The sequence below is a fragment of the Lampetra fluviatilis genome, chromosome 3 (genome assembly GCF_964198595.1).
Source record: "Lampetra fluviatilis chromosome 3, kcLamFluv1.1, whole genome shotgun sequence".
NCBI lineage: Eukaryota > Metazoa > Chordata > Hyperoartia > Petromyzontiformes > Petromyzontidae > Lampetra > Lampetra fluviatilis.
Genome location: NC_136277.1, coordinates 14,440,519 through 14,459,871, shown reverse-complemented (window position 1 = coordinate 14,459,871; position 19,353 = coordinate 14,440,519). Strand labels below are relative to the sequence as shown.

The 19,353-nt window shown below is 54.1% G+C and overlaps 1 protein-coding gene across 5 annotated transcripts in view; it reads left to right on the top strand.

Annotated features, from left to right (window-relative positions):
• LOC144953170 (receptor-type tyrosine-protein phosphatase S-like) overlaps window positions 1-19,353 on the top strand; it is a 255,168-nt gene that overhangs the window by 156,996 nt on the left and 78,819 nt on the right. For all 5 annotated transcript variants that reach the window (XM_078883739.1, XM_078883745.1, XM_078883732.1 and 2 more), the window contains 2 exons: window positions 3,298-3,454; window positions 3,603-3,748. In XM_078883739.1, the coding sequence (XP_078739865.1) occupies window positions 3,298-3,454; window positions 3,603-3,748 (303 nt within the window). The remainder of the gene's footprint in view (window positions 1-3,297; window positions 3,455-3,602; window positions 3,749-19,353) is intronic.

The following is a 19,353-nucleotide window of genomic DNA, read 5'->3' as shown; positions in this document are numbered from 1 at the left end:
GAGTGGTTAAGTCGGAATCGTGATGTTTATTTACGGCTGGTGAGGAATCCGATGAGGCACGAAGCTCTTTTGCACCGCGTATGTACGTGCGTACGTTGAACTTCTTTTGCACCGTGCGTAGCTAACCGTGCTCATCGGGGGTACGGGCAGAAGGACAAACTAAACATGTAATCAGTTCTAGAGAAAATTAGTCTACCTGTCCATGGAGAGAGAGAGACATGCAAGCTCCAAATATAGAGCAGCAGGCGTCGTCAGGGTCGGGATCGAACCCACGACCTCCTGTACACCAGGCGAGGTAGTTAACATCTCCTAGCCACCGTGATGATGAGAGAGAGAGAGAGACACGCAAACTCCAAATACACAGCAGCAGGCATCGTCAGGGTCGGGATCGAACCCACGACCTCCTGTAGACCAGGCGAGGTAGTCAACATTTCCTAGCCACCAGCTGGAGGTTGTGTCAGGTGGGGGTGGGCGTACGACGCAGCTACGCCTACGCTACCTAACGCAGACAAAAAAACAATAATTATCTTGCAATTAGCACCCCGGGTTTTCTCAGCTTTGCTGCTGCAACGCTCCTGAGCGACATCACACCACCGTGGTGCCCCCTTAATTAATAAATTAATGAAGCGCATGAGTTCGGAGCGCATCGTCGGTTCCCAAGGTTCGGAAAGGGGTCGGTAAAAAAGAACGACGGAAAAAACAAACTGTCCCCAGACCACGCCGAGACAACGCCGCACAGTCCCACGATACAAATTCCACGTTGAAATGTATTCAATCAACAAATTGACATTTTGCAAATGTGGCCGTATCCAGCGCCGATCTTCTGAACCCCACCACCACCCCACCCTCTCAAAATCGCAATTGTGAACAACGCGCACAGCCGAGTATCTGGTGGTTGTTTTGCTTCTCATAATAAGCAACAGCGGCATCAGGATCACCACCACCACCATCATCATTCATAAGCGGTATATATCATATTGTAACGACCTTCGCACGGAGGTCATCGGCCGGGTCAGAGGCCCCCAATTAGGGCCCAGCCGCCCCCCCCACCCCACCTCACGCCACCCCGGGCGTACGATCCGGATAACGTGGTGGGGTTTTTTTTCTTTTTAAAGCCAGGCCACCCGTAAAGGGGTGAACTGTGCATTCGCCAATGGAACTCATTGTTTATAGATTCGAAGCTTTCGTGACTGCAAGGATTCATACTCTTAGGTTTTTTCGGTGAAGTCACGTAGATGAAAACATTAAAATTAACGAAAGTAAAATAAAAGCTGATACAGCTGTCGTGGCTGTGACGGTTCCACCTGAAGACGGAAGCTTGTGTTGCCTCCGAAACGTCGTGATTTTTTTATTTATTTTACTTTTATTAATTTTAATGTTTTACCTGCGTGACTTTACCGACAAAACCTAAGAATATGGAACTCATTGTGTGATTCTCGCGTGCGTTGAGTAGCTCCCCTCCCCGTCCCTCTCCTCTCTCCCCCCCCCATTTGCCGCCATCTGAGTCTCAACGTTTCAGGGCAGCGGAATGTTTTTTTATCCTGAGTGTTCCTCTTGTTGTTCTTTCGCTTTTCAAAAACACCGCGCTCTCGCCAGCCGCCGCTGCCGCCGCCGCTGCTGTGAAAGCTCAAAGGCCGCTCCGTTCGCGTGGACAACAAAAATATTCAAATGTTTTGCCGGTGGGCGGGGTGGAGGCTGGGGGAGGATTCCGCCGATGAAACGCGAGTCAGACGTCTCTTCCCGGGAGACGTCTTGGTCTTCGTCGGCCGTTATTTTGTCGACGCTTTTCGGCCTGCGGTTTTGTTTTGTTGTTGTTGCCGTTGGGAAACCCGAGACGGCGGTTTAAAAAACAAAAATTCCCCGCGAGAGTCCTCGGCGAGTTGGTGATTGCGACGATGACGACGACAATGACAGTGATGATGATGACGGTGGTGATGATGATGATGATGACGGTGGTGATGATGATGATGACGGTGATGATGAAGATGATGACGACGACAATGACGGGGGTGATGATGATGTAGGTGATGACGACAATGACGGTGATGATGATGATGATGACGGTGATAATGAAGGTGATGACAGTGATGACGACGACAATGGCGGTGATGATAATGACGACAATGATGATGATGACGACGGTGATGATGATGATGTTGGTGATGATGATGATGACGAAGGTGATGACGGCAATGACGACAATGAGGGTGATGATGACGGTGATGACAATGATAATGACGACGGTGATGATGATGATGTCGGTGATGATGATGATGTCGGTGATGGTGATGATGTCGGTGATGATGATGATGATGATGAAGGTGATGACGGCAATGACGACAATGAGGGTGATGATGATAGTGACGGTGATAACGACGGTGATGATAATGACGACAATGACGATGATGATGATGATGACAATGATGATGACGACGACGGTGATGATGATGATGTTGATGATGATGATGGTGATGATGATGGAAGTGATGACGGCAATGACGACAATGAGGATGATGATGACGGTGATGACAGTGATTATGATGATGACGGTGATGATGGTGATGATAATGACGACAGTGACGATGATGATGATGACGACAATGATGATGATGATGACGACAATGATGATGACGACGACAATGGCGGTGATGATAATGACGACAATGATGATGATGACGACGGTGATGATGATGATGTTGGTGATGATGATGATGATGACGAAGGTGATGACGGCAATGACGACAATGAGGGTGATGATGACGGTGATGACAATGATAATGACGACGGTGATGATGATGATGTCGGTGATGATGATGATGTCGGTGATGGTGATGATGTCGGTGATGATGATGATGATGAAGGTGATGACGGCAATGACGACAATGAGGGTGATGATGATAGTGACGGTGATAACGACGGTGATGATAATGACGACAATGACGATGATGATGATGATGACAATGATGATGACGACGACGGTGATGATGATGATGTTGGTGATGATGATGGTGATGATGATGGAAGTGATGACGGCAATGACGACAATGAGGATGATGATGACGGTGATGACAGTGATTATGATGATGACGGTGATGATGGTGATGATAATGACGACAGTGATGATGATGATGATGACGACAATGATGATGATGATGACGACAATGATGATGACGACGACGACGGTGATGATGATGATGTTGGTGATGATGATGGTGATGATGATGAAGGTGATGACGGCAATGACGACAATGAGGATGATGATGATGATGACGGTGATGATGACGGTGGACCCCGCAGGTGCACACGTGGAAGCACTCGGACACGAGCGACGTCATGCTGGCCACGATCCGCGACCTGACGCCGCAGGTGGACTACGCGGTGCGCGTGCTCGCCTACACCTCGGTGGGCGACGGGCCGTTCTCGCCCGAGCTGCGCATACGCACCCAGGAGGGAGGTGAGGCGGCCTGCGTGTGCTCGCGCGCGCCCGTCACGCATCGTCCGATTTGCGCCGGCGAAAACGACGCCGCGCGCCCACCGACAGGACCGTGCGAGGCTCACGCGGCGCGGGTTGCCCGGCGGGGCGTCTCTGTTGCGCGTGCCAGTGCCCAACCAGCCCATCAACCTGAAGGCGGAGGCCGAGTCGGCGAGCAGCGTGCTTCTCACGTGGACCCCGCCGCGGCAGGAGGGCATCCTCAAGTACGAGCTCGCATACCGGCCCGGCGACGGCACCGCGACGACCGCCAGCGAGGTAGCCGCCGCCGACGACGCCGCCGCCCATCTCTCTCTCGTGCGCCTGTGCCGGCCTGACGAACAGTCAGGGCCCTTCTTGCCTACCCCCGCGCGTCACCCATCTCTCTCTCGCGCGTCTGTGTCAGCCTGACGAACAGTCAGGGCCCTTCTTGCCTACCCCCGCGCGTCACCCATCTCTCTCTCTCTCGCGCCTGTGTCAGCCTGACGAACAGTCAGGGCCCTTCTTGCCTACCCCCGCGCGTCACCCATCTCTCTCTCGCGCGCCTGTGTCAGCCTGACGACCAGTCAGGGCCCTTCCACGGCGTTTGCAGCTTCGCCGGCGATTTACGACAACCGGCATCGTCGGGCGACTTGCCAGAAGGTGCCGCTTGCGGCAAAAGCGCCCGATGGTCGCTGAATAACATCGGTGGCGCAAGCTCACGCGGTGAAGTCCTCAATTTCAGTCTCTAAACCGGATGGAGATCTGAAGACACCGGCCAGTACGGCGAGCCTCTCGTTCGCACAAATGAGGGCGGCCCGGCTTCGCCGTCGAGACGCCCGTCGAGATCCACGGCTTTTCTGAGCTCGCGCCGATTGGTTACGCGGGTTGCTCGTTTCCCCCCCCCCCCCCCCCACGGCGGATTCGTGGTGCGAGCGTGAACACACGGGCGCAACGATGAGACGGAAACGACGAAGCGCACTGCAGCGAACGAGTGCGCCCAACGAACGTGTTAGCGCAGAGAACGTGTTAGCGCAGAGAACGAGTTAGCGCAGAGAACGCGTTAGCAGAACGCGTTAGTGCAGAGAACGAGTTAGCGCAGAGAACGCGTTAGCGCAGAGAACGCGTTAGCGCAGAGAACGCGTTAGCGCAGAGAACGAGTTAGCGCAGAGAACGCGTTAGCGCAGAGAACGCGTTAGCAGAACGCGTTAGTGCAGAGAACGAGTTAGCGCAGAGAACGCGTTAGCAGAACGCGTTAGTGCAGAGAACGAGTTAGCGCAGAGAACGCGTTAGCGCAGAGAACGCGTTAGCGCAGAGAACGCGTTAGCGCAGAGAACGAGTTAGCGCAGAGAACGCGTTAGCGCAGAGAACGCGTTAGCAGAACGCGTTAGTGCAGAGAACGAGTTAGCGCAGAGAACGCGTTAGCGCAGAGAACGCGTTAGCGCAGAGAACGCGTTAGCGCAGAGAACGAGTTAGCGCAGAGAACGCGTTAGCGCAGAGAACGAGTTAGCAGAACGAGTTAGCGCAGAGAACGTGTTAGCGCAGAGAACGTGTTAGCGCAGAGAACGAGTTAGCGCAGAGAACGAGTTAGCGCAGAGAACGTGTTAGCGCAGAGAACAAGTTAGCGCAGAGAACAAGTTAGCAGAACGAGTTAGCGCAGAGAACGTGTTAGCGCAGAGAACAAGTTAGCGCAGAGAACAAGTTAGCAGAACGAGTTAGCGCAGAGAACGTGTTAGCGCAGAGAACGAGTTAGCACAGAGAACGAGTTAGCAGAACGAGTTAGCGCAGAGAACGTGTTAGCGCAGAGAACGAGTTAGCGCAGAGAACGAGTTAGCGCAGAGAACGAGTTAGCGCAGAGAACGTGTTAGCGCAGAGAACGAGTTAGCGCAGAGAACGAGTTAGCAGAACGAGTTAGCGCAGAGAACGTGTTAGCGCAGAGAACGAGTTAGCGCAGAGAACGTGTTAGCGCAGAGAACGAGTTAGCGCAGAGAACGAGTTAGCAGAACGAGTTAGCGCAGAGAACGTGTTAGCGCAGAGAACGAGTTAGCGCAGAGAACGAGTTAGCGCAGAGAACAAGTTAGCAAAACGAGTTAGCGCAGAGAACATGTTAGCGCAGAGAACGAGTTAGCGCAGAGAACGAGTTAGCGCAGAGAACAAGTTAGCGCAGAGAACGAGTTAGCGCAGAGAACGAGTTAGCGCAGAGAACAAGTTAGCAGAACGAGTTAGCGCAGAGAACGTGTTAGCGCAGAGAACGCGTTAGCGCAGAGAACGTGTTAGCGCAGAGAACGTGTTAGCGCAGAGAACGCGTTAGCGCAGAGAACGAGTTAGCGCAGAGAACGAGTTAGCGCAGAGAACAAGTTAGCGCAGAGAACGAGTTAGCGCAGAGAACAAGTTAGCAGAACGAGTTAGCGCAGAGAACAAGTTAGCAGAACGAGTTAGCGCAGAGAACAAGTTAGCAGAACGAGTTAGCGCAGAGAACGCGTTAGCGCAGAGAACGAGTTAGCGCAGAGAACGCGTTAGCGCAGAGAACGAGTTAGCGCAGAGAACGAGTTAGCGCAGAGAACGAGTTAGCGCAGAGAACGAGTTAGCGCAGAGAACGAGTTAGCGCAGAGAACGAGTTAGCGCAGAGAACGCGTTAGCGCAGAGAACGAGTTAGCGCAGAGAACGAGTTAGCGCAGAGAACGAGTTAGCGCAGAGAACGAGTTAGCGCAGAGAACGAGTTAGCGCAGAGAACGAGTTAGTGCAGAGAACGAGTTAGCGCAGAGAACGAGTTAGCGCAGAGAACGCGTTAGCGCAGAGAACGAGTTAGCGCAGAGAACGTGTTAGCGCAGAGAACGCGTTAGCGCAGAGAACGAGTTAGCGCAGAGAACGCGTTAGCGCAGAGAACGAGTTAGCGCAGAGAACGTGTTAGCGCAGAGAACGAGTTAGCGCAGAGAACGAGTTAGCGCAGAGAACGCGTTAGCGCAGAGAACGAGTTAGCGCAGAGAACGTGTTAGCGCAGAGAACGCGTTAGCGCAGAGAACGTGTTAGCGCAGAGAACGAGTTAGCGCAGAGAACGAGTTAGCGCAGAGAACGAGTTAGCGCAGAGAACGAGTTAGCGCAGAGAACGAGTTAGCGCAGAGAACGAGTTAGCGCAGAGAACGAGTTAGTGCAGAGAACGAGTTAGCGCAGAGAACGTGTTAGCGCAGAGAACGAGTTAGCGCAGAGAACGAGTTAGCGCAGAGAACGAGTTAGCGCAGAGAACGCGTTAGCACAGAGAACGTGTTAGCGCAGAGAACGTGTTAGCACAGAGAACGTGTTAGCGCAGAGAACGTGTTAGCGCAGAGAACGAGTTAGCGCAAAGAACGAGTTAGCGCAGAGAACGAGTTAGCGCAGAGAACGAGTTAGCACAGAGAACGAGTTAGCGCAGAGAACGTGTTAGCGCAGAGAACGAGTTAGCGCAGAGAACGAGTTAGCGCAAAGAACGAGTTAGCGCAGAGAACGCGTTAGCGCAGAGAACGAGTTAGCGCAGAGAACGAGTTAGCGCAGAGAACGTGTTAGCGCAGAGAACGCGTTAGCGCAGAGAACGCGTTAGCGCAGAGAACGTGTTAGCGCAGAGAACGTGTTAGCGCAGAGATCGAGTTAGCGCAGAGAACGTGTTAGCGCAGAGAACGAGTTAGCGCAGAGAACGTGTTAGCGCAGAGAACGAGTTAGCGCAGAGAACGTGTTAGCGCAGAGAACGCGTTAGCGCAGAGAACGTGTTAGCGCAGAGAACGAGTTAGCGCAGAGAACGTGTTAGCGCAGAGAACGAGTTAGCGCAGAGAACGAGTTAGCGCAGAGAACGAGTTAGCGCAGAGAACGTGTTAGCGCAGAGAACGAGTTAGCGCAGAGAACGAGTTAGCGCAGAGAACGAGTTAGCGCAGAGAACGCGTTAGCGCAGAGAACGCGTTAGCGCAGAGAACGAGTTAGCGCAGAGAACGAGTTAGCGCAGAGAACGAGTTAGCGCAGAGAACGTGTTAGCGCAGAGAACGTGTTAGCGCAGAGAAAGCGTTAGCGCAGAGAACGAGTTAGCGCAGAGAACGAGTTAGCGCAGAGAACGCGTTAGCGCAGAGAACGAGTTAGCGCAGAGAACGAGTTAGCGCAGAGAACGAGTTAGCGCAGAGAACGAGTTAGCGCAGAGAACGAGTTAGCGCAGAGAACGAGTTAGCGCAGAGAACGAGTTAGCGCAGAGAACGTGTTAGCGCAGAGAACGCGTTAGCGCAGAGAACGAGTTAGCGCAGAGAACGAGTTAGCGCAGAGAACGAGTTAGCGCAGAGAACGCGTTAGCGCAGAGAACGCGTTAGCGCAGAGAACGAGTTAGCACAGAGAACGAGTTAGCGCAGAGAACGTGTTAGCGCAGAGAACGCGTTAGCGCAGAGAACGCGTTAGCGCAGAGAACGCGTTAGCGCAGAGAACGAGTTAGCACAGAGAACGAGTTAGCACAGAGAACGAGTTAGCGCAGAGAACGCGTTAGCGCAGAGAACGCGTTAGCGCAGAGAACGAGTTAGCGCAGAGAACGAGTTAGCGCAGAGAACGAGTTAGCACAGAGAACGAGTTAGCGCAGAGAACGTGTTAGCGCAGAGAACGCGTTAGCGCAGAGAACGTGTTAGCGCAGAGAACGTGTTAGCGCAGAGAACGAGTTAGCGCAGAGAACGCGTTAGCGCAGAGAACGCGTTAGCGCAGAGAACGTGTTAGCGCAGAGAACGCGTTAGCGCAGAGAACGCGTTAGCGCAGAGAACGAGTTAGCGCAGAGAACGTGTTAGCGCAGAGAACGTGTTAGCGCAGAGAACGTGTTAGCGCAGAGAACGCGTTAGCGCAGAGAACGCGTTAGCGCAGAGAACGCGTTAGCGCAGAGAACGCGTTAGCGCAGAGAACGTGTTAGCGCAGAGAACGTGTTAGCACAGAGAACGTGTTAGCGCAGAGAAGGCGTTAGCACAGAGAACGTGTTAGTGCAGAGAACGAGTTAGCGCAGAGAACGAGTTAGTGCAGAGAACGAGTTAGCGCAGAGAACGTGTTAGCGCAGAGAACGAGTTAGCGCAGAGAACGTGTTAGCGCAGAGAACGTGTTAGCGCAGAGAACGTGTTAGCGCAGAGAACGCGTTAGCGCAGAGAACGAGTTAGCGCAGAGAACGAGTTAGCGCAGAGAACGAGTTAGCGCAGAGAACGAGTTAGCGCAGAGAACGAGTTAGCGCAGAGAACGCGTTAGCGCAGAGAACGAGTTAGCGCAGAGAACGAGTTAGCGCAGAGAACGAGTTAGCGCAGAGAACGCGTTAGCGCAGAGAACGCGTTAGCGCAGAGAACGAGTTAGCACAGAGAACGAGTTAGCGCAGAGAACGTGTTAGCGCAGAGAACGAGTTAGCGCAGAGAACGTGTTAGCGCAGAGAACGAGTTAGCGCAGAGAACGAGTTAGCACAGAGAACGCGTTAGCGCAGAGAACGTGTTAGCGCAGAGAACGAGTTAGCACAGAGAACGTGTTAGCGCAGAGAACGAGTTAGCGCAGAGAACGAGTTAGCGCAGAGAACGTGTTAGCGCAGAGAACGAGTTAGCGCAGAGAACGAGTTAGCGCAGAGAACGTGTTAGTGCAGAGAACGAGTTAGCGCAGAGAACGTGTTAGCGCAGAGAACGTGTTAGTGCAGAGAACGAGTTAGCGCAGAGAACGAGTTAGCGCAGAGAACGTGTTAGTGCAGAGAACGAGTTAGCGCAGAGAACGAGTTAGCGCAGAGAACGAGTTAGCGCAGAGAACGAGTTAGCGCAGAGAACGTGTTAGTGCAGAGAACGAGTTAGCGCAGAGAACGTGTTAGCGCAGAGAACGTGTTAGTGCAGAGAACGAGTTAGCGCAGAGAACGAGTTAGCGCAGAGAACGTGTTAGTGCAGAGAACGAGTTAGCGCAGAGAACGAGTTAGCGCAGAGAACGAGTTAGCGCAGAGAACGAGTTAGCGCAGAGAACGCGTTAGCGCAGAGAACGCGTTAGCGCAGAGAACGTGTTAGCGCAGAGAACGTGTTAGCGCAGAGAACGCGTTAGTGCAGAGAACGAGTTAGCGCAGAGAACGAGTTAGCGCAGAGAACGAGTTAGCGCAGAGAACGAGTTAGCGCAAAGAACGCGTTAGCGCAGAGAACGAGTTAGCGCAGAGAACGCGTTAGCGCAGAGAACGTGTTAGTGCAGAGAACGAGTTAGCGCAGAGAACGAGTTAGCGCAGAGAACGAGTTAGTGCAGAGAACGAGTTAGTGCAGAGAACGAGTTAGCGCAGAGAACGAGTTAGCACAGAGAACGAGTTAGCGCAGAGAACGAGTTAGCGCAGAGAACGAGTTAGCGCAGAGAACGAGTTAGCGCAGAGAACGAGTTAGCGCAGAGAACGCGTTAGCGCAGAGAACGCGTTAGCGCAGAGAACGAGTTAGCGCAGAGAACGTGTTAGCGCAGAGAACGAGTTAGCGCAGAGAACGTGTTAGCGCAGAGAACGTGTTAGCGCAGAGAACGTGTTAGCGCAGAGAACGTGTTAGCACAGAGAACGAGTTAGCGCAGAGAACGAGTTAGCGCAGAGAACGAGTTAGCGCAGAGAACGAGTTAGCGCAGAGAACGAGTTAGCGCAGAGAACGAGTTAGCACAGAGAACGCGTTAGCGCAGAGAACGAGTTAGCGCAGAGAACGTGTTAGCGCAGAGAACGTGTTAGCGCAGAGAACGTGTTAGCTCAGAGAACGAGTTAGCGCAGAGAACGTGTTAGCTCAGAGAACGAGTTAGCGCAGAGAACGTGTTAGCTCAGAGAACGAGTTAGCGCAGAGAACGAGTTAGCGCAGAGAACGTGTTAGCGCAGAGAACGAGTTAGCGCAGAGAACGAGTTAGCGCAGAGAACGAGTTAGCGCAGAGAACGTGTTAGCGCAGAGAACGTGTTAGTGCAGAGAACGAGTTAGCGCAGAGAACGAGTTAGCGCAGAGAACGAGTTAGCGCAGAGAACGAGTTAGCGCAGAGAACGAGTTAGCACAGAGAACGTGTTAGCACAGAGAACGAGTTAGCACAGAGAACGTGTTAGCACAGAGAACGTGTTAGCACAGAGAACGCGTTAGCGCAGAGAACGTGTTAGCACAGAGAACGTGTTAGCACAGAGAACGAGTTAGCGCAGAGAACGAGTTAGCGCAGAGAACGTGTTAGCACAGAGAACGAGTTAGCGCAGAGAACGAGTTAGCGCAGAGAACGAGTTAGCGCAGAGAACGTGTTAGCGCAGAGAACGAGTTAGCGCAGAGAACGTGTTAGCGCAGAGAACGAGTTAGCGCAGAGAACGAGTTAGCGCAGAGAACGAGTTAGCGCAGAGAACGAGTTAGCAGAACGAGTTAGCGCAGAGAACGCGTTAGCGCAGAGAACGAGTTAGCGCAGAGAACGAGTTAGCGCAGAGAACGAGTTAGCGCAGAGAACGTGTTAGCGCAGAGAACGAGTTAGCGCAGAGAACGAGTTAGCGCAGAGAACGTGTTAGCGCAGAGAACGAGTTAGCAGAACGAGTTAGCGCAGAGAACGTGTTAGCGCAGAGAACGCGTTAGCGCAGAGAACGTGTTAGCGCAGAGAACGCCTTAGCGCAGAGAACGAGTTAGCGCAGAGAACGTGTTAGCGCAGAGAACGTGTTAGCGCAGAGAACGAGTTAGCGCAGAGAACGTGTTAGCGCAGAGAACGCGTTAGCGCAGAGAACGAGTTAGCGCAGAGAACGTGTTAGCGCAGAGAACGAGTTAGCAGAACGAGTTAGCGCAGAGAACGCGTTAGCACAGAGAACGAGTTAGCGCAGAGAACGTGTTAGCGCAGAGAACGTGTTAGCGCAGAGAACGAGTTAGCGCAGAGAACGTGTTAGCACAGAGAACGAGTTAGCGCAGAGAACGTGTTAGCACAGAGAACGAGTTAGCGCAGAGAACGAGTTAGCACAGAGAACGAGTTAGCGCAGAGAACGAGTTAGCGCAGAGAACGAGTTAGCGCAGAGAACGTGTTAGCGCAGAGAACGAGTTAGCGCAGAGAACGAGTTAGCGCAGAGAACGAGTTAGCGCAGAGAACGAGTTAGCGCAGAGAACGAGTTAGCGCAGAGAACGAGTTAGCGCAGAGAACGTGTTAGCGCAGAGAACGAGTTAGCAGAACGAGTTAGCGCAGAGAACGCGTTAGCGCAGAGAACGAGTTAGCAGAACGAGTTAGCGCAGAGAACGCGTTAGCGCAGAGAACGAGTTAGCGCAGAGAACGTGTTAGCGCAGAGAACGCGTTAGCGCAGAGAACGAGTTAGCAGAACGAGTTAGCGCAGAGAACGCGTTAGCGCAGAGAACGAGTTAGCGCAGAGAACGCGTTAGCGCAGAGAACGCGTTAGCGCAGAGAACGAGTTAGCGCAGAGAACGCGTTAGCGCAGAGAACGAGTTAGCGCAGAGAACGAGTTAGCGCAGAGAACGTGTTAGCGCAGAGAACGAGTTAGCACAGAGAACGCGTTAGCGCAGAGAACGAGTTAGCGCAGAGAACGAGTTAGCGCAGAGAACGCGTTAGCGCAGAGAACGCGTTAGCGCAGAGAACGCGTTAGCGCAGAGAACGTGTTAGCGCAGAGAACGTGTTAGCGCAGAGAACGTGTTAGCGCAGAGAACGTGTTAGCGCAGAGAACGTGTTAGCGCAGAGAACGTGTTAGCGCAGAGAACGAGTTAGCTCAGAGAACGAGTTAGCGCAGAGAACGAGTTAGCGCAGAGAACGAGTTAGCGCAGAGAACGAGTTAGCGCAGAGAACGCGTTAGCGCAGAGAACGAGTTAGCGCAGAGAACGAGTTAGCGCAGAGAACGAGTTAGCGCAGAGAACGAGTTAGCGCAGAGAACGCGTTAGCGCAGAGAACGAGTTAGCGCAGAGAACGAGTTAGCGCAGAGAACGAGTTAGCACAGAGAACGCGTTAGCGCAGAGAACGAGTTAGCGCAGAGAACGTGTTAGCGCAGAGAACGTGTTAGCGCAGAGAACGAGTTAGCTCAGAGAACGTGTTAGCGCAGAGAACGTGTTAGCGCAGAGAACGAGTTAGTGCAGAGAACGTGTTAGCGCAGAGAACGTGTTAGCGCAGAGAACGAGTTAGCGCAGAGAACGAGTTAGCGCAGAGAACGTGTTAGCGCAGAGAACGTGTTAGCGCAGAGAACGAGTTAGCGCAGAGAACGAGTTAGCTCAGAGAACGAGTTAGCGCAGAGAACGTGTTAGCGCAGAGAACGAGTTAGTGCAGAGAACGTGTTAGCTCAGAGAACGTGTTAGCGCAGAGAACGTGTTAGCGCAGAGAACGAGTTAGCGCAGAGAACGTGTTAGCGCAGAGAACGTGTTAGCGCAGAGAACGTGTTAGCACAGAGAACGAGTTAGCGCAGAGAACGAGTTAGCGCAGAGAACGCGTTAGCGCAGAGAACGAGTTAGCGCAGAGAACGCGTTAGCGCAGAGAACGAGTTAGCGCAGAGAACGCGTTAGCACAGAGAACGCGTTAGCGCAGAGAACGAGTTAGCGCAGAGAACGAGTTAGCACAGAGAACGCGTTAGCGCAGAGAACGAGTTAGCGCAGAGAACGCGTTAGCGCAGAGAACGAGTTAGCGCAGAGAACGCGTTAGCGCAGAGAACGCGTTAGCGCAGAGAACGAGTTAGCGCAGAGAACGAGTTAGCGCAGAGAACGAGTTAGCGCAGAGAACGAGTTAGCGCAGAGAACGAGTTAGCGCAGAGAACGCGTTAGCGCAGAGAACGAGTTAGCGCAGAGAACGAGTTAGCGCAGAGAACGCGTTAGCGCAGAGAACGAGTTAGCGCAGAGAACGAGTTAGCGCAGAAAACGAGTTAGCGCAGAGAACGCGTTAGCGCAGAGAACGAGTTAGCGCAGAGAACGAGTTAGCGCAGAGAACGAGTTAGCAGAACGAGTTAGTGCAGAGAACGTGTTAGCGCAGAGAACGAGTTAGTGCAGAGAACGCGTTAGCTCAGAGAACGCGTTAGCACAGAGAACGAGTTAGCGCAGAGAACGAGTTAGCGCAGAGAACGAGTTAGCGCAGAGAACGTGTTAGCGCAGAGAACGCGTTAGCGCAGAGAACGCGTTAGCGCAGAGAACGCGTTAGCGCAGAGAACGAGTTAGCGCAGAGAACGAGTTAGCGCAGAGAACGTGTTAGCGCAGAGAACGAGTTAGCGCAGAGAACGAGTTAGCGCAGAGAACGAGTTAGCGCAGAGAACGTGTTAGCGCAGAGAACGTGTTAGCGCAGAGAACGAGTTAGCGCAGAGAACGAGTTAGCGCAGAGAACGAGTTAGCAGAACGAGTTAGTGCAGAGAACGTGTTAGCGCAGAGAACGAGTTAGCGCAGAGAACGAGTTAGCGCAGAGAACGAGTTAGCAGAACGAGTTAGTGCAGAGAACGTGTTAGCGCAGAGAACGAGTTAGCGCAGAGAACGTGTTAGCGCAGAGAACGAGTTAGCGCAGAGAACGAGTGCGCGTGCACAATACAGGTGTTTTTTCGGGTTAGATCGCGTAAATATTTCACCGTGTCGTCAAACCCACCACCATTCGCCTGATGAAGCTGTACGAGGAACGAATTGGCCACGTTCTGTTTACGTGACAAAACCTTACTAAGGGGTGGCGGGTTTAACGACACATTTGTATATTTTTACGCGATCTAACCCAACGAAAAAAAGACCTCTATTATGGATGATATCGGTCCCGAAAGCCTTTTTCGTGGTTGAACCGAGTACATGCAGCGGGCGCCTTAGGGGGATATCGCGGGACTAACGAACGAAGCGTTCTTTATTTTTCGTTGTTAACGGTCGTAAACGAAAAGCACGCGAAATCGTCTTCTTCTAACCGCTCGTGACAAAAGCCCAATTGGAATATAACTCAGGAGAGGACGCAAATGAAGTAAAAGTTTTGCCGCTGAAGACGCTGTGACAACGATGAATCCGCCCCCCCCCCCCCCTCCCCAGGGACCCCGCAGTCTTTTGCTCTTTCGTCGGCTTTCGTTATATGACCGATGGAAGACGGCCCACGACACAAATAACACTGGTCAACACACTTTTTCTGGCATGAGGTATTCCAACGGTTCTAATTTTGGGGTGCTGATTCCAAATCTGGAATCAGTTATTGTCTATCACATCAGGTGTTTGAGATATCAAATATTGCATTTTCAATAAAAACTGCGGAAAAAAAATATGAAATAAATGTGGATATCTACATAAAATGATATTATGAACGCACTATCCTAAAAATACAGCACCGTATTTTAACACTAAAGCAGCCACTGACTCGCAACAACTTGCAATCATAAGTGACAGAGTTAATTTCGGGTAAAATCAATGAAAATGGGGTATGCCGATAGCATAAAAATGAGACGTGATAGAGCAAATCTGAGATCAGATTTGGAATCAGCACCCTGAAATGAGTAGAACAGCTGCAAAAGTCCAGGCCAGAAAAAAATGTTTTTTTTGTTGACCAGTGTAATTTTTCACGCCGCTCTTAAACTTTTTGTTGTTTTTACTTACCACCAGGGTAAGGCCCCGGTGAGCTTGCGCAGCTTTTTTTTTTAAGCGACCTGGCCGCAAGCGATAGCCTCGGCGAAGTGGCTCATCGTCGTCGGCACGGGGAAATTCACGGCATCCAAGTAACTCTTAAAAACGCGCGACGTCGATTCTCAAATGTGGAGGGGAAACAAACGGAGGAGCCCCGAGAAAAATCCACGCGACCAAGGGGAGAGAGGGAGAGAGAGAGACACACAAACTACAAATATGCAGCAGCAGGCGTCGTCAGGGTCGAGATCGACCCCATGACCTCCTATATACCAGGCGAGGTAGTTAACATCTCCTAGCCACCGTGAGGATGATGATGAGAGAGAGAGACACGCAAACTCCAAATATACAGCAGCAGGCATAGTCAGGGTCGAGATTGAACCCATGACCTCCTATATACCAGGCGAGGTAGTTAACATCTCCTAGCCACCGTGGTGATGATGATGAGAGAGAGAGACACGCAAACTCCAAATATACAGAAGACGTCGTCAGGGTCGGGATCGAACCCACGACTTCCTGCATACCAGGCGAGGTAGTCAACATCTCCTAGCCACCGTGGCGAGATGTTAACTGCCTGTCATCCCTTCCCGCTCAAACACCCTGTTAGTTGAAAGTCCATCCTTCCGGTGACGATAACGGCCGCCCCACCCACCATCCTCGAAGCGGCTCCTTTGTCGATGACACGGACGGGATTTGATGACGGCAGAGGGGGGGGGGGCTAGGGGGCGGTGATGATCACAGGGGGGTGGGCGGGCGGGGGGGGGATAGCGGTGACGGAAAATCATCGCAGAAACGCCCGCACGCGCGAATTAAACGATCGATCTTTTTTCAACCAAAAAAAAATAACCTCAATAACGCTTACGGATGATGTTAAATCACCCCGCCCGCCCGCCCGCCCGGACGGGCCGGCCGATGTTCCCCGGCGATCTGTAACGAGAGAGAGGAGAGAGAGGCGGCAATGCGATGTCTGTGGCCGCGGAAAGTGACAATGCTGCTGACTTTTATCCAATACTCGAAAACAAATGTGGTTCCGGGCAGAGCCACCACCACCACCACCATGTCAGGCTCGTGTGAGAGCGCAAGCTTGCCGTGAACAAAAAATTTGGGGGCAGCTGGGGGCGGTTGGTTCGGCTGGACAGGGGGCTCCCTGAGACGCCACCGGTGCAGTAGCCACAACCAGGGCAAGAGGTACTACTGGGGGATGTTGGTGTACCGGGTTTAAACATCCTTCTTTTTCTCCGGCTCTCCACCGCTTTCCACTCTCCGCTACTCTTCGCGCTCGACTCTCCGCTCTTTGCCGCCGCCTCTGATTGGTGCAATCGCACCGGCGGACCGACTTTGAAGAGCGCCCGCTGGGGAGAGAGAGAGAGAGGGACACGGAGAGACACGTGGAGAGAGAGAGATGCGGAGAGACACGCTGAGAGACACACGGAGAGACACGCGGAGAGAGAGAGAGGCACGTGGAGAGAGACACGGAGAGACACGCGGAGAGAGAGAGAGACACAATAGAGACCCATGGACTTCACAGAGGCGCACAGAATAACAGAGGCCCATACACTTAGATAGAGACCCACAGACTAGCACAGAGACCCGCAAACCTACATAGACTCGCACGGCTGAAAGAGCAGCAGATCCTGGGAGCGAGGTGGAGGGAGCCAGAGTCCGTGGAGTGGAGGGAGGCGAGCGGGAGTGGAGAAGGCTGCGGAGGCAGGGAGGATGAGTAGGTGGAAGGGGGATGAGGATGAGGAGGAGGTGGAGGAATATTAAAAACTAAAACTATTGAACAATTTTTTTACGTTACCAGTTAAGGCCCACTTAGCTACAAAGCTTTTTTTCAGAAGCCGCCTGGCTGCCACGCATGATGATAGCCCAACGAAGTGGCTCATCACGTGGACATTCATGGCAGCAGCCAAATACTCTAAACGCCGTGACGTCGACTCTAAACGTGGAGGGGAAAAAACGCCGCAAACAACAAATATACAGCAGCAGGCATCGTCAGGGTCGGGATCGAACCCACGACCTCCTGCCCACCAGGCGAGGTAGTGAACATCTCCTAGCCACCGTGATGATGATGAGAGAGAGAGACACGCAAACTCCAAATATACAGCAGCAGGCATCGTCAGGGTCGAGAACGAACCCACGACCTCCTGTATACCAAGCGAGGTAGTCAACATCTCCTAGCCACCGTGATGATGATGATGATGAGAGACACGCAAACTCCACATATACAGCAGCAGGCATCGTCAGGGTCGGGATCGAACCCACGACCTTCTGTACACCAGGCGAGATAGTCAACATCTCACCAGTGAGAGGAGTGAGGCCAGGCTGACAGATCACCCAGGTGCTGTCTAGATCCATGTTCCTATCACCAACCCTCCGTGCCCCGGGGACGGGGGGGTGGAGGGTTGATAAATTGAGTACAACTTTGCGAAAAAGTCAACAGTGGCTTGAGGCCCCTCCGCGAACGACTCGTTGATGAGATTCTATTTTTACGCTCGGCGCTTGGAATTAGTTGGTCGTGCAAATCGCATGCAAATGTTACCTCGAGGCGAGCGGGTTTACTCGCAAGACAGAGAGGCACGGAGTGTGACGGTGCCGGGGAGAGATGAGTAGCGGCGGCGATCTGTCCTCGAGTCAAGAATCTTCTGGTTGTCCTTCCCCCCCCCGCTCCGCCCCGCACCGCACCGCCCCGCACCTCCGATTCGCGCGGTTGGCTACGCACGATATCTTATTGGTTCTTTCGGTAAAGTCGCGTAGACATGAAGTAATAAAATAATAAAAATAAAACATAATAAAATACAATTCTCAGGACGTTTCGGCCACAACGCAAGCAGCCGTCCTCAGGTGGAGAGCAGGTCTGTCGGGAAGACAGAGTCTGAATGAGTCTTCTCGACAGACCTGTTCTCCACCTGAGGACGGCTGCTTGCGTTGTGGCCGAAACGTCGTGAGAATTATTTTATTATGTTTTATTTTTATTATTTTATTACTTACATTCTACGTGACTTTACCGAAAGAACCAAGAAGATGAATCCCTGCAGTCACGAAAGCTTTAAATCGAAATTTACGTACGATATGCGGAAGAAGTCCAACGTGGATATGCGCGCAGAATGGTGGTGAGAGTGCGCGGGACAGCGGTGTGAGCACGGGGAACAGCGGTGAGCGAGCGCGAACAGCGGTGAGCGAACGCGGGAGGGCGGTGAGCGAGCGCGAACAGCGGTGAGCGAACGCGGGAGGGCGGTGAGCGAGCGCGAACAGCGGTGAGCGAACGCGGGAGGGCGGTGAGCGAGCGCGAACAGCGGTGAGCGAACGCGGGAGGGCGGTGAGCGAGCGCGGGAGGGCGGTGAGCGAGCGCGAACAGCGGTGAGCGAGCGCGAACAGCGGTGAGCGAACGCGGGAGGGTGGTGAGCGAACGCGGGAGGGCGGTGAGCGAGCGCGAACAGCGGTGAGCGAGCGCGGGAGGGCGGTGAGCGAACGCGGGAGGGCGGTGAGCGAGCGCGAACAGCGGTGAGCGAGCGCGAACAGCGGTGAGCGGGCGCGGGAGGGCGGTGAGCGAACGCGGGAGGGCGGTGAGCGAGCGCGAACAGCGGTGAGCGAGCGCGAACAGCGGTGAGCGAGCGCGGGAGGGCGGTGAGCGAACGCGGGAGGGCGGTGAGCGAGCGCGAACAGCGGTGAGCGAGCGCGGGAGGGCGGTGAGCGAACGCGGGAGGGCGGTGAGCGAGCGCGAACAGCGGTGAGCGAACGCGGGAGGGCGGTGAGCGAGCGCGAACAGCGGTGAGCGAGCGCGAACAGCGGTGAGCGGGCGCGGGAGGGCGGTGAGCGAACGCGGGAGGGCGGTGAGCGAACGCGGGAGGGCAGTGAGCGAGCGCGAACAGCGGTGAGCGGGCGGCGAACAGCGGTGAGCGGGCGCGGGAGGGCGGTGAGCGAACGCGGGAGGGCGGTGAGCGAGCGCGAACAGCGGTGAGCGAACGCGGGAGGGGCGGTGAGCGAACGCGGGAGGGCGGTGAGCGGGCGGCGAACAGCGGTGAGCGGGCGCGGGAGGGCGGTGAGCGAACGCGGTGAGGGCGGTGAGCGGGCGCGAACAGCGGTGAGCGGGCGCGGGAGGGCGGTGAGCGAACGCGGGAGGGCGGTGAGCGGGCGCGAACAGCGGTGAGCGAGCGCGGGAGGGCGGTGAGCGAACGCGGGAGGGCGGTGAGCGGGCGCGAACAGCGGTGAGCGGGCGCGGGAGGGCGGTGAGCGAGCGCGGGAGGGCGGTGAGCGAGCGCGAACAGCGGTGAGCGAGCGCGAACAGCGGTGAGCGGGCGCGAACAGCGGTGAGCGGGCGCGGGAGGGCGGTGAGCGAACGCGGGAGGGCGGTGAGCGAACGCGGGAGGGCGGTGAGCGAGCGCGAACAGCGGTGAGCGA